The 14,408-nt window shown below is 42.1% G+C and overlaps 1 protein-coding gene across 1 annotated transcript; it reads right to left on the bottom strand.

The window, feature by feature from the left end:
- Positions 1-5,575: 5,575 nt before the first annotated feature.
- Positions 5,576-14,111, bottom strand: LOC109471665 (fibropellin-1-like). Its single transcript, XM_019771002.1, has 11 exons — positions 13,772-14,111; positions 12,720-12,830; positions 12,451-12,561; positions 11,945-12,052; positions 8,870-8,983; positions 8,370-8,594; positions 7,571-7,699; positions 7,036-7,155; positions 6,512-6,625; positions 6,116-6,193; positions 5,576-5,786 (listed from the first exon to the last, which is right to left on the bottom strand). Exons 1-11 carry the CDS (start codon positions 14,094-14,096, stop codon positions 5,671-5,673), a joined length of 1,551 nt encoding a protein of 516 aa, XP_019626561.1. The 5' UTR covers positions 14,097-14,111; the 3' UTR covers positions 5,576-5,670.
- Between the last annotated feature and the right edge of the window lie 297 nt (positions 14,112-14,408).

The raw sequence follows: 14,408 nt of genomic DNA, 5'->3' as shown, positions 1-14,408 counted from the left end.
AGGTGTGACGAATGCAGCAGGCAGTTCAGTGACCTGGGTAATCTGAAGAGACACATGCGGACTCACACGGGAGAAACCCTACAGGTGTGAGGAATGCAGCAGACAGTAAGTGATCTAGGTAATCTGAAGAGACACATGAGAGAAACCGGTGTAACTTACAGAGAAGAAACTCTAACAGTGTGAGGAGTTCAGCAGACTGTTCAGTCACCTGGATCCTTACATGAGACATGTGCAAACTCTTAAGTGGGAGGTTTTGGAATAACTTAACTTGTGTCCACCTAGAGAAGGCTGATCATGTGAAAAACCAAAAAAAGCCTCACACGAAATTGTGTGTTTGAATAAAGTTTAACGTTTTACTATGAATACTCAGATTGAGGACATTTCGTGTTGTACAAGAAAAGTTCATTTTTTTAAAATTTCCAACGGTTGAACCGTTAACTCTTTATATTGTGAGAGTGAGGAATCTAACTGGAAAAGGAACATCTGTGTATTATCTCTACTTGATGTACTACAAACAGTGACTTTAAAACTGTGTGTAAAGGTTGCTTTAGTGTCTTTCCCATAATGTTTTGTTCCTTTGAAATGATGGACTTAATGTGGTACATCTGGACTGTAGCATTCCACATCATAACATAACTTAAATGATATAGGGGATGCAAAGTTATATCAAGCTAACTAACGTAAGTTCACTTCTTTAAGCTCTTTTATTATAGAGCCATGAGGGTTTGTGTTATAGATGGATTACCATCCAATATAAGTATTTTTTGTTTAATTTTGTTAACTTATTTATAGAATCAGTTTATTTAGTATAGTATTTGTTTTCTTGTTTCTGAATAATGGTTGCGATAGATGAAAGAATTAGTGCTTGTACTTCTAAGTGCATAGAAAGACGTTCCTGATATTCTACTGTATCACATTTTGTAGTAATTGATAGAACCAACAGGTACTTGTTATACTAAATTATGGGTACACGTAAAATAAAGTAGGTGCCCTTTTGAGTTTAGGTTATTATGTTAACATGCGCTTGTTGCAAATAAATGTTCGTTTTGAATTTTTGATATACATGTGTTTATAGTTATGGTCTGGTTGCAGATGAGAAGAATATGTTGAAACTACTAAAAACATAATGATTCATAAATTTATAATCTCTATTGAAATGTGAATATACATAAAATACAGTATGTATATTCTCTTCGGCTCTAGAGCCTACACAGGCCAGCTCTTCGGCTACAGGGCCAACATGCCTAATTTCTTGTTCAATATAACAGCAGGGCCACTGAAACGTTGACAGAGAGATATCTTATGCTAGTGTATGTAGCCTCTACCAGGCTTCGGGAGGTGGATAGAAAAATAAATAATGGCGGAGACGTGTAAGAAAGGATGTCCCAGCTCGTGAAAGGAGAAAGAAGCTAGCCTGTTGTTAGACAAATTTACGCTCTCCAATTTGGGCAAATTTTTCACGACTGCGTCCAAGCTGATGTGCGTGATTCGGTTAAACTCGAGATCCAGGTTTTCAAGGTTTGGTAAGTTGCGAAGAGACGCCCAGTCCACGGTTTCAATGCGGTTAAATTTCAGGACCAGCGAACTGAGATGTTTCTGAACTGGAACTTCCGTCAGGCTCTTTATACAGTTGTATGAAAGATCCAGACAAGTCACATCGGGTGGTACGCTTTTAGGGAGTGTTGTCAAATGTAATTTCCGACAGTCCAATGCTACCCACGGAAACAACCGACTAGTTTTGTTGTCAATGGTACAGTCTTGTGGGAAAGCGACGCCTGCTTCGTTTGGTGACTGCTTCCGTCCATATGGAGAATACATAAGTCATTTTTCTAGCCAAATATGTATAGGAATAGCTGGAGGCTTGCCTTTTGTGTCTGCTTGATTACAAGATCTTTGAATCTTTCTTGTCTGTATACTAAAGACGACAGAAAAAGTTCACCTTCTTTTCTGTCTCGAAGAGAAACGATCAATATGATGTTGTGAGCGAGCGACGTGGATGTCAGTCCCGAATTTCCACCTCCACTGCTTCTCCAAAGAATGAAAGACATCCCAAATAAGTCTGGTAGATATCGTGCTGACCACAATATGCATAAGTTTTTTTGGAAGAACCTTACGAGCCTATGTAAGCCATGCACATGGATACGTAGGATGTTGCATAAGATCTGACAAAAGTGTTGAGTTCTATCAAAAGTTCATAGCCGTAGACTAATTAATATCCAGTGTTGATGCTTAAGACCACGTTTGATTAGTATATTGGATGTGAGTAAACAACATCTGCCAGACCAGACAGACGATTATTGTTCTGATTGCAGTCCGCGATGGTATTTCCAGTCAGGGTTTGACAAAAAAAAAACAATACTTTGACGACTGCCGTGCGATTTGTCTCTCAGTTTTTGACAGTACAAAACACAATAAACTAGAGTGGGATTGTATACAGCCTGTCTTACATTTTCAGCTGTGGTTTTGATTAGTATAGTACGTACACCGTATGCGTTTGTGACTAAACTTGAAAAAAAAGTAATGTCACTAATGAAACTATGAGTAGGTAGTAAGTATGTCTCAATTCATTTATTTATCAATAGCCAGTAATTACAAGCCAGTAATTACAGCTCAGGCCATTTTGGCCTGTTTTTCAGGTAATCCTGGATGCACATAAAAATACACACAACAGATACACAGTACATAAACAATTACTAAATACAACATCCTAAACATCAACAAGTTAACCACTGAGACATGGTCCTGGAGTTTGTGAACTGTAATGAGCCTTGCAGCTCGGTTCACCAGTCTGTCCAGCTGTGACATAAGAGTCTTGTTGCCTTGAACAAGACTTGGTAGCCATGCTGTAGCACAATACTCCAGATGAGACAGTAGTAGTGTCTGGTACATGGTACACAGAACTTCCTTTGTAACAAAGGCTCTAGCACGCCCAATGGCTCTGAGTCCGCCAAGAAGCTTCTTCGTGATTCTCTGCACATGTGCTGCCCACCTTAGTGATGGATCGAGAGTAATGCCCAGGTAGGTGTCTCTCTATCTCGTTCTACAAAAACTACAAATAATGAGACTAGAACTATTTATATTATATTATATTATAAACACACACGTCGTTCGTCCGTCAGGTTGACGAGGACCGCTTTGTCATCCCTCTGTAGTAGGGTAGCGGCACACTCTCTAACTGTGCGTCGCCACAGTGGTCGGTCACTGGCAAGTCTTTCCCACGAGTCTGCCTTTATGTTGAAGGCTTTCAGGGATACTTAACACTGGGCAAAATGGCCACAGCCTCCCGGCAGATACCGCCGCATCCGTCAAATCGATCCGTCACGGATACGGAAGATTCCGAACAAATGCGAACAAATGCCAAATCCGTGAAGGATACGACAAAATACCCAACGGATGTGACACCGTATCCGCTCGGATAGCAGATACACTATGGATACGATATCTTATATGCTTGACTCCCTAACTGTAAACGAATACGGATACATCATTTCCACGAATCCTTCAATAAAAACATTTGCAAGGATCCAGAGAAATATGCTTTTTCATTCACTCATTAAATTTTCGTATTAACATACTAGACAGGTTTGACAGCTCCCACTCTATCAAAGAAGCACATTGGTGGTTATACAAATCCTATCAAATCCGCGTTCCGTATCTTCTACGGATCTGCTGGCCAAATGTACGACCAGGGATCCTATCAAATCCGCTTTCCGTATCTTTACGGATCCGCTGGCCCAACCCACGACCAGGGATTCTATCAAATCCGCGTTCCGTATCTTCTACGGATCCGCTGGCCCAACCCACGGCCAGGGATCCTATCAAATCCGCGTTCCGTATCTTTACTGATCCGCTGGCCCAACCCACGACCAAGGATCCTATCAAATACGCTTTCCGTATCTTCTACGAATCCGCTAGCCACATGAACGACCAGGGATCCTATCAAATCCGCTTTCCGTATCTTTACGGATCCGCTAGACCAACCCACGACCAGGGATCCTATCAAATCCGCTATCCGTATCTTCTACGAATCCGCTAGCCCAACCCACGACCAGGGATCCTAATCAAATCCGCTTTCCGTATTTTTACGGATCCGCTAGCCCAACCCACGACCAGGGATCCTATCAAATTCACTATCAGGTACCTTCTACGAATCCGCTGGCCAACTGAACGACCAGGGATCCTAATCAAATCCGCTTTCCGTATCTTTACGGATCCACTAGCCCAACCCACGACCAGGGATCGTATCAAATCCGCTATTAGGTACCTTCTACGAATTCGCTGGCCAAATGATCGACCAGGGATCCTATCAAATCCGCTTTCCGTATCTTCTACGGATCTGCTGGCCAAATGAACGACCAGGGATCCTATCAAATCCGCTATCCGTATCTTCTACGAATCCGCTGGCCACATGAACGACCAGGGATCCTATCAAATCCGCTTTTCGTATCTTTACGGATCTGCTGGCCCAACCCACGGCCAGGGATCCTATCAAATCCGCTATCCGTATCTTCTACGAATTCGCTGGCCACATGAACGACCAGGGATCCTATCAAATCTGCTATCCGTATCTTCTACGAATTCGCTGGCCACATGAACGACCAGGGATCCTATCAAATCCGCTATCCGTATCTTCTACAAATCTGCTGGCCACATGAACGACCAGGGATCCTATCAAATCCGCTATCCGTATCTCCTACGGATCCTCTAGCCTGATCATTGACCGAAATGCCTTGTGATATCTAGGGATCCTGTCAAATGTCCTTTGTAAATCTTCAATGGATCCTCTGGTGCACTCCATGGCAGACATTCTTCGCGGATAATCTGCGCTGATTCTAACAAATATCCTGCCAGTTTATTCAATGACATATGTGTTACGCAGCTTATTATTTTATTTGGTCCAGTACTAGTACTAGCTTTTTTTTGCAGTTATTGGAGAGGAGACATTTGGCGGGACCGGGAGTCCTCACCGCCGAGGACTAGAGGTTCCTGGATGAGGCCCACCAGTACCTCATGTCCGACTCCTCACCTTGAAAAAAAAAAAAAGAACCGGGCGTGTTCGCATTAAAGAACTTTGTTCAAGGTCTGCACCAAACGCGAGGAGGGCGCATCTGAAGACATGAGGGGACTGGACAGGAGCACCAGCAAGAGACTGAACAGGAGCAAGACACTGAAGTGGAGCACTAGCAAGAGACTGAGGAGAAACACTTAGGACTTAGGGGTGAAAGGGAGGAAGAGAGTCCCAGTGAGAAGGATAGTTCAGATAGTGAAAGTGAAGCTGCTTCTTCAGATAGTGGAGATGAAGAATTCCTCCAGAAATGTTTTGAATCTTTAAATATAGACTTTTAAAAATGGACAGAAACTATGAATATCATTTTTCCTGCTGTTTTATTTAATATAACATTCGCTTCTCTAGTTCGACTCTAAATCAATCCAAAACAATCTCCACACACTTTCAAGGCACGCATGTAGGTAATCTCCAAGCATATCATACGGTGGCAAGGCAGTATCTATTGGCCAGAGGAGTGTCCATTAGCCACCTTTGTTGGCGGTGCAAATTCTTCTGGCTAATGGATACTAGTATTGTCTTGCCACCGAAAGGGATCTGCTTGGAGATTACATGAAGGCAGCCATTGGCTGCTGGTCGTCACGTGGGAGGCTTCGGTTATGACGTCACTCATCAGGCCTGCAGGAGAAGGCTGCCACGCCCTTCTGGGTGCAGTACATGCCGTCCGGACAGGAGGCGCTGCTGCACTGGTACGGGAACCCTCGAGCGACGGGAGATGGGTCTACATGCACACAGTGTTCACGCGGGGATTATTGTAGACATTTTGTATTGCTAAGGTCATGAACTGCAATATAATGACTAAGTACTGTACTTGCCATTATGTGGTTAGGAGAATGGCAAGTTGTCTAAAATGTATCAATGCTCTCTAAAAAAAATTAAAAAAAAAGACTCGCCACTTAAAATCATGGTGACTATAATCTTTGACGTTACTGAATTTTGGCAGTGAAAAATTAAGGAAAAAATCTTTTTGATTTTTTGCCATCCAATCGAACGGATTAAGCCAAGATAATTTTTATCTCCAACCGTGACATAATTGTAAACTATACTCACGTGCGCAGATGAAGTAGAACGTGAAGTCCTGGCAGACAAAACCGTGCGGACACTGGACGTCGGAACACCAGTCTGTGTCTAAAACAGACGGGAGGAAAGAAAAATATTTGGACGACAGGTCTTGTATCTTTTCTGAAGACTAGAATGTGCTGCAATGCCAAACATCGCAGGGCCTTTAGTATTGTATATAGCTTCATTAGGTGTCCATGCATTCCCAAACGTAACCGAGTCTACTACAGTCATGAACATGCACAGAGAGGTGGCAATCACGTTTGGGAGTGCACCCTTGCTATAGCGCCACCCTGCGGTAATAAACAGTACTGCAGCCCATTCAGGCCATAAGGACAGACCGTCGGCAAAATAATTTGAGTCCTAGATATCTTATTTCACACAAACCTGACTCGCAGTGGTGTCCATGGAAACCGGTTGCGCAGACGCAGTGGTAGGAGTTGACGTCGTCATGACAACTCCCGCCATTTTGGCACGGACCGGAGGCGCACTCGTCAATGTCTGTTGTGGTATGGAAGAATAAGCCTGTTGTAAAATATTTATATCATTTTTCCGTTTAGTTGTCATGGCAGAGGGATTAGTGCGTTGATCATGAGATCATACACCTTGTGTGAAACGAACATATATTTACTCATACGAAACATAAACCAACCACGATCTGATTTAAACTGTACTAGCGCCCAATTCCGCATAAGGATCATATGGTCACTGTGAACAGCTTTTTTAAGGTTTCCGAAGATTATTTTTCCAGTTAACAAAGCATTGACAGCTGTGAGCATTTTTTAAAGTCCCCAAGTGGTCACTCCGGGCAGGTTTGACTAATTTGCACGTTTTCTTCGGGAAATTTGATTTTTCGAAGAATCAAATGAGAGATTCTATTCCGATGAGACACATCATCTTAAAGTACCTACTTATCTCACAAGTCTTGCCGTCGAACCCGTCCGGACACTCGCAGAAGGCGGCGGAGTCTCCGAAGCAGGAGGTGCAGTTTCCGCCGTTCTGACAGATGTTCTGTCCGCATGGCGTCAGGACTGAAACGAGGGTGAGATTTTTAACAGTCAGCTTGTAATAAGCTGGTTAAAGGTTTTTAACTGCGCATGCATCAAAGATACAGGCCTGTAACTCGCGAACAAAACACGTCTGGACATGGGCTCAAGAGTGGTCCGCAAAAGAAATGTTTGCAGGATTTGGACCTTTACCTTTGATCTCGTGCATGCGCAATTCAAACCATGTACTGGCTTATTCTGGTTGAGTATTGTGGTTACGATTTCAGCATTGCCATTTTCGACAATGTCCTTTTGGCTGACGTTGACACTTATTACTACCATAATCATTGTGGTTCACAGTCATTTGTATCATTTTCAGTGTGTCATATGGTCTACTAACCATGCTTCTAGTTAGAATTGCACTAGTTTAAATGCATAAAACACATAGAAATTGCTTTACCGTCCTGGCAGATGTAGTTGTGCTGTTCCGTGCACGGTGCTGTCTTGCCCTTAAAGCTGTCCGAGCTGTCCAGTAGAACACAAAGGTCACAGGGAGCAGCAGGCTCGGCTGTAGACCACTGGAAGGATCCTTATGTTGACAAGTATCAATGGTCGATGCTTAATTGAACTGTTCTCAAACGTTTTTAGTTGTAAGGCCTTTTTGATAGTCATAATAATATAGTACTTCCCTGTATAATTGCGCTGCATGCAAGTTGTTTCATGTTTATAATACAATAGATTTAGTTGGTCATACATTTATATGATTAACTGTCTTGTAAACATCCCGATTCCGTGAATAGTTTCATCACGTTGGTAAGATATTGAGTAAAGAGAATCGTTTTACACAACCAAGTCTTTTAACAGCCGATCGTCCTCAGGGCAATTCTGACTGGTTCACATTGCACTGCATGCAGCACAGGTGTCGCTGCTGTAGATGAATTCCCAAAGTTTGAAACGTACAATATTTACAAATCTACACATATGCGTGGTTACAGGGAACTGTGTCTAGAAGCAGCGACACTTGGTGCAATGTGAACCAGTCAGAATTGCCCTGAGGAAGGTGACAGACGGTCACTGAAGCGTCGGCTGAATAAAAGACTTGGTTGTGCAAAAAGAGTCTCTTTACTCCATGTTTTGTAAACAGCAGATCTATCAACACATATCCAGTCACTAATACGACAGTGATGACATATTCCTGTAGGTGCAGACAAACATATAATTTTGTCTCCACCTTCAATTCCGAGTGTAGGTCTTCATACCAAATAAAGGAGCTCCGTTGCTGTATAGAAACACCGCCGGTGCTGTTTTGAAGGCGAGCCAGCTGGAGGCTCCGGTGGAAGCCGCGATCGTGTCCGCGAGGAAAGTTTGCTGCTGCTCGTCCTTCACATCCACCAGGTGTCCGCTCTGGGCCTGGCAGGCTCGGGCCGCGTCAGGGTGGGCAGCGGCGGTGGTGGAGAACTGGTAACATTCTCCATCAAAAGCCACTGCAATTTGTTAACGAGGAAAGTAAATAGACGATGCAATTATTTTTACTAGAATTTCATCGTCTTTCAATGTTAATGGTAATTGGTTACATCCACCACGTAATCATCAGCATCAATCACATTATTCTAGCCCTTGCCTTGCTAGCATTTCAGACCAATGTGTACACACACGTACTAGCTCAAGTCAAAAGTTCGTTACTCACTAAGTTTTTATGGATGGACTTATCATAATTGATAAGCCATACGAAGATGTCTGATTGTACCACAAACCCTACCAGTTTCACAGTCCTTCCCAGTGGTTTCTTTAGGACAGACACAGCTGTAGCCGTTCACGTGATCCAGGCAGGTTCCTCCCAGCCAGCAAGGATTGCTCGCGCACTCGTCAATGTCTGAAACATAAACAAGTGCTTTTGGAAAAAGCTGCCATTTTCGCCGCAATGAAAAGGCTTACAGTTTTTACGAACTGGTGGATGGTTGAGGAGTATATGGTGGTGGAACGTACCGTAGTGCAATGCAGTCTAGCATTTTCCCCATCCTAGCTTTTCAATGTACCTAAGTTATATAAATGTTTCTAGTTCTCATTAATTAATATTGTATATAATGATAGAACATGCACTTCTATATTTCAACTCTTTAAAACATTACAAAACTCTAGTATATAACAGTTAATAACCTGTTTTCTCACTTTTAAGAGTCTTATTAACAGAATAATGACACACAAAAGTACATTTTAACTTAAGTAAATAATTTTATTCAAAATCTCTTCCATGGCTTTGTCCCCAACATGCAAGTTTATAAACCTTGTGACATTCAACCCTAAAATAATACTCGAAGAGAACTTCAAAAGTAATCTTCTACTAATCATATATAATTTTTTACATTATATCATCTGATCAACCTGATCCATTAAAATTATCAATGGAAAATACCTTGCCAAACAATGCAATACCTATCTAAGTTATTAATAAATAAACACTCATAAATTACCTAAAATACAAAAGACATGTTGGTGAAAGTTAGACACCCAGGTAATATCAATAGTCTGTGCTTATAAACCTGCCTTTCTCCTGCAAGTCTCTATTGTCACTCACAAAAGGATGCTACCTGAAACATCTGGCAGTTTCCAAAATCATATCCAGTTGTTTAAGTAAGTGTTTTGGGGGTATACGAAAGGCAGTTTAGGAAGATTCCGAATACTCCAATCTAGCTTGCAATGGCTTGCTGGGTTCATTTACAGAGTCTGGTTAACACTGACATCTAATTCTAATACATTTTCAAGCATGCTTGATGAAAATGATAATGGATTGTCCAGTTTGGTGGCCATGCAAGTATCCATAATTGTAAATCAGTAATATTTTCAAATGAGATAAGAAATCTGTGTACACAGTCTCTATTCACTCAGTTTGTCCTCAGACTTGAAGTGGCTGGTAGTTGTACCACACCCACATTTCCTTGTAGGTGAACGAAGTTCTTGAAACTGCCGTACCCATTGGTCCACTAGTCCATGTTGACTTCCAGGTGCGACGACCCAGGCCTGAAATAGTTCACGTACCTCAGTAGCCTGACGTTTAGCCAGCGGTCACAGATTTCCACCTTTCGCGCACAGTTCTGCACTTCAAGGAGGTGCTTGTCAAGTAGGCTGTACAACAAAATCAGTGTCAGATATAGTGATTAGAAAACAGTCTCTGCAATATATTTACACAAATAAGTATGTGCAATATTATTATACATGTACATATAAGAATTATAAACTTTAGACATAATAGACTAGTTCACATGCCATTACCGGTAAACTTATTATTACTTTTTTACTATCAGTATCATATTGATTTCTTAACAGTTTTAGTAGGACCCATACTTCTGTGGTGCAGGTACAATTTGTATGGAATAGGTAATTTTCAACCTCACATGCACCAGTTCAGGTATGCAAAAAAAATTAATTTCGAGCCCTGAGTTCACTAGGCTATATTTAGTTCCATAATTTACCAACATGGATAGCAGACGACATGCCCCCCTCCCACCCTTACGAAGTTGTTTACATCATGTTTATCCCCACTCCGATAGAAAACTAATGCATGGAATAAAATGTGACTACTGTGATTGAATCTCCTCTATTTTTTGTGGAAACCAAATTCAAATAAAGTTTGAGCCGAGATACATGTATTTATGTCAAAAGACGAGATGACGAGGCCTCCCCCTCCCTATGAGTGCTTACGTACGGCCGGCTTTGTTTACACGCCACGCCGACGGAAAACTACCCCATGGAATAAAACGTGACTACTGTGGTGCGATCTCCATTTTATAGGCTTCCCGTTTGTGGAAACAAAATTAAAATTGGTCAAGTTTGAACCGAGATATGTCGAAACTCCAGCAAGAAGAGGACACGGGCCCCCTCCCCCATGAGGACTCCCTATGAAGTATGAGTGCTTTACGTTCGGCTGGCGTTGATAGCAGAACGCCGGCAGAGTTTCGCGTCCATTTTTGGACATTTCCCAGACTAACATGCCATACAAATTGACAAGATTTGCTCCTTACCTCCTTCTAACTGAGATTGGGTCCGCAGTTTGCTGCTTTTTGGCCATCTTCGAACAAAAACCTCCAAAAACAGGCCAGAGATCAGATCTCCAACTCCAGAGTAATGGCGGACAGGCAGGAAAATTCAAGCTTCGCCTACTGCGCCCTGACTGCCAATGCTCATTGACATAATTTATGCAGTTTATTAAAATCCTTGATTTCTGTGATTATAGACATGTTTTAATCAACATTTTGGCAAAATAATAAAATCAAGTTATCGTTTAAGACAAAGTAAGTTTGTTTTGTCAGCAGCTTTGTTATGCAACATTATTGTAACTATGATTTCGCTAAGGCGAAAATGGTAAAAAAAACCTTTTCAATATTCTTTGCAGGATGAAAATCACGGAATGTACTCATACTCCAATATTTAGAGTCATACCATAAGAATGCTACAAATCTAGTGTCCAGCTGTTGATGTCAATTTACCAATGTAGTTTTCAAAGAAGAAACACCGACCTTGATGACAGTTGTTCCCTGTCCAGCCGTTCTCACAGCTACAGGTGTAACTCGCCACGCCGTCAGTACAGGTTCCGTGTGCACATGGGGAGGACAAGCACTCATCGATGTCTGGTAATTGAAGGTCAAGTGTTACACAGTCTTGTATATCATGTATTGTCATTTTCTTCTTCTCACTATCAATACCACAATGACACCTTATCAGATTAATACGCCCCCCCCCCATTACACCTGCGCAGTTCACCTGCCCTGTTCTTAACTGAACAGGGCAGGTTCATGTTATTTGAAAGAATCAAGTACATTCTAAGAAAAGTACTAACCTTGATCACAGTTGGTTCCTGTCCAGCCATTCTCACAGCTACAGGTGTAACTCGCCACGCCGTCAGTACAGGTTCCGTGTGCACATGGGGAAGATGCACAGTCGTCGACTGAAAAAAGCACATGTAATACACATCCTCATTCGCAACTGTTTTATCCCTTTTTTTCTTCTTTTCTGCATCTAATCCAAGCACAATGGCAGTGTGAAATAAAGAAGTATCATATAGACTCGCTAATTTTAATAACAAGACATTTTCATGTCAATGAAAAGTGCTAATAATGACCTTGATGACAGTTGTTCCCTGTCCAGCCGTTCTCACAGCTACAGGTGTAACTCGCCACGCCGTCAGTACAGGTTCCGTGTGCACATGGGGAGGACAAGCACTCATCGATGTCTGGAAAGAGACAAATTGAATTAAATGCAATAAATCACAGCAATACAGCAGCTTCCGTTGAAAGTCAATTGCAGAACACTGGGACTGTATGTCAGTGAAACAATCGCACTAACCCTGATCACAGTTCTGTCCTTCCCAGCCGTTCTCACAGCTGCAGGTGTAACTCGCCACGCCGTCAGTACAGGTTCCGTGTGCACATGGGGAGGACAAGCAGTCATCGATGTCTGGAATAGACAGACAAGTAAACAAATAGTTTTCTTTCTTGTTTGTATCTAATCCTACAACAATGGCAGTTGAAAGATAAAGCTTAAAGAAGCCTATCTTCAACGTTTGCAATTGAGCACGAGAATTCTTTATAATGATGAAACTATCAAATACTAACTTTGATCACAGTTGTTCCCTGTCCAGCCATTCTCACAGCTACAGGTGTAACTCGCCACGCTGTCAGTACAGGTTCCGTGTGCACATGGGGAGGATGCACAGTCGTCGATGTCTGATAAAAGTACAAGTATACACAGAAAGTACTTTTCTTTTTTCTTCTTTTTTTTTTCTTTACAGCAAAATTAAACCACGATTTTCAAAAATGATTAAATTATTGAATTATAAGTATTATTAGACTATAATGTTTTATTTATTTTCATCATTTTTATCTACACAATAATTACGCAATAATAAAACCACAATGGTGTCTCGAAATAAAGATATCTTTTTGATGTCCGTTACTGATGTCCGGTAATTTGTACGCTTCTGAATCAACCAAATACTAACCCTGATCACAGTTGTTCCCTCCCCAGCCGTTCTCACAGCTACAGGTGTAACTCGCCACGCCGTCAGTACAGGTTCCGTGTACACATGGGGAGGACAAGCAGTCGTCGATGTCTGGTAGAGATAAAACTGAATGTTAAGTAACATGAAATCGGAATAAAGAAATACAACAATACAGCCTTTGGTACTTCACTATTAAGTTACTCAGAAAACTGCTGAAAATGTACGACACAATCGTTTTGTGTCCATTTGATCAGTAGTGTTTTATTATCCCCCTGTCCGGAAATGTAATAAACATATCTTCTCTGAAATTTAACATCTTCTCATTTGTTACAATGAAACAATGAAATACTAACTTTGATCACAGTTGCGTCCTGTCCAGCCGTTCTCACAGCTACAGGTGTAGCCTTCGTTACCAGCAGTACAGGTTCCGTGTGCACACGTTAAGTGGTGACATGTAGTAGCGACTGAAAATTGAAGGTTTTTCAGATTCAGATTTATTTTAGTCGGCATGTTACAGATGTGACATATATGTCATATATATATATATATATATATATATATATACAGGTGTAACTCGCCAGGTGTAACTCGCATAACACCTGTTATATATACATGTATTCATAAATTTATCTGTTGTGTGTAACGACATCGCGGCTGCAGCCTCACCTGCACACAGGGCGTACATGTTGCTGTAGTTCGCTCCCGGCACGCACCAGCCGTGAGTGTCGTAGTCCACTCCGCAGGCGCCGTCATCACTCCACCGGCCAGGGATGTACACAAAGGTGTCATCAAGTGGATGACAGACCGTAGGGTTAGTGTTTCCACACAGTATACTGGCGAGGACCCCGTGGGTAACACAGCTGCTATCGGCCCAGTCAAACGTGATGCAGTCCGAGGTCCAGTAGCGGGTACACCCAGCAGTACCTGAGAAGTGGCACGGATACCTCATCCCCGCCCTATGGCAGCTGGACCTGACGTTTGTTCCGGTCATCAATCCTGTCGCACGAACCTTATAAAAGGCCCAGGTGTCATGTGTACTCAGGTACACCTGTTCACCTGCAGAAGGAAGAGAACTTGACGATATCACCAGCTAATGCCCTAAGAATTTGGAAAGTAGATTTTGATGATGGAATCAGGACCTGAATCAGGACCTGAACCAAAACTCACTCGACGCACAGGCGTACGCCGCTCAAGTTACGGTCGACGATCTATCGATGGTCGTACGATTTCTTGACCATTCAACCAAAACGTACACCAAAAATAATGATGATTATTATATCCGCATCTCTTTTATGCACGTGTA

Source organism: Branchiostoma belcheri, unplaced genomic scaffold (assembly GCF_001625305.1).
Source record: "Branchiostoma belcheri isolate BF01 breed outbred unplaced genomic scaffold, Haploidv18h27 scaffold252, whole genome shotgun sequence".
Lineage (NCBI taxonomy): Eukaryota > Metazoa > Chordata > Leptocardii > Amphioxiformes > Branchiostomatidae > Branchiostoma > Branchiostoma belcheri.
Note: the sequence above shows the minus strand (reverse complement) of the source record. Positions and strands in the feature narration are given on the sequence as shown.

What these genes read in the sequence shown, in the direction of transcription:
- LOC109471665 (XM_019771002.1), bottom strand. Translation starts at nt 14,096, where the DNA reads ATGACCGGAACAAACGTCAGGTCCAGCTGCCATAGGGCGGGGATGAGG. An exon ending in AGGGAACAACTGTGATCAAA is followed by an intron (nt 12,562 to 12,719) that starts GTTAGTATTTGA and finishes TGTCTATTCCAG; the next exon opens with ACATCGATGACTGCTTGTCC. An exon ending in AGGACAGAACTGTGATCAGG is followed by an intron (nt 12,053 to 12,450) that starts GTTAGTGCGATT and finishes TGCTTTTTTCAG; the next exon opens with TCGACGACTGTGCATCTTCC.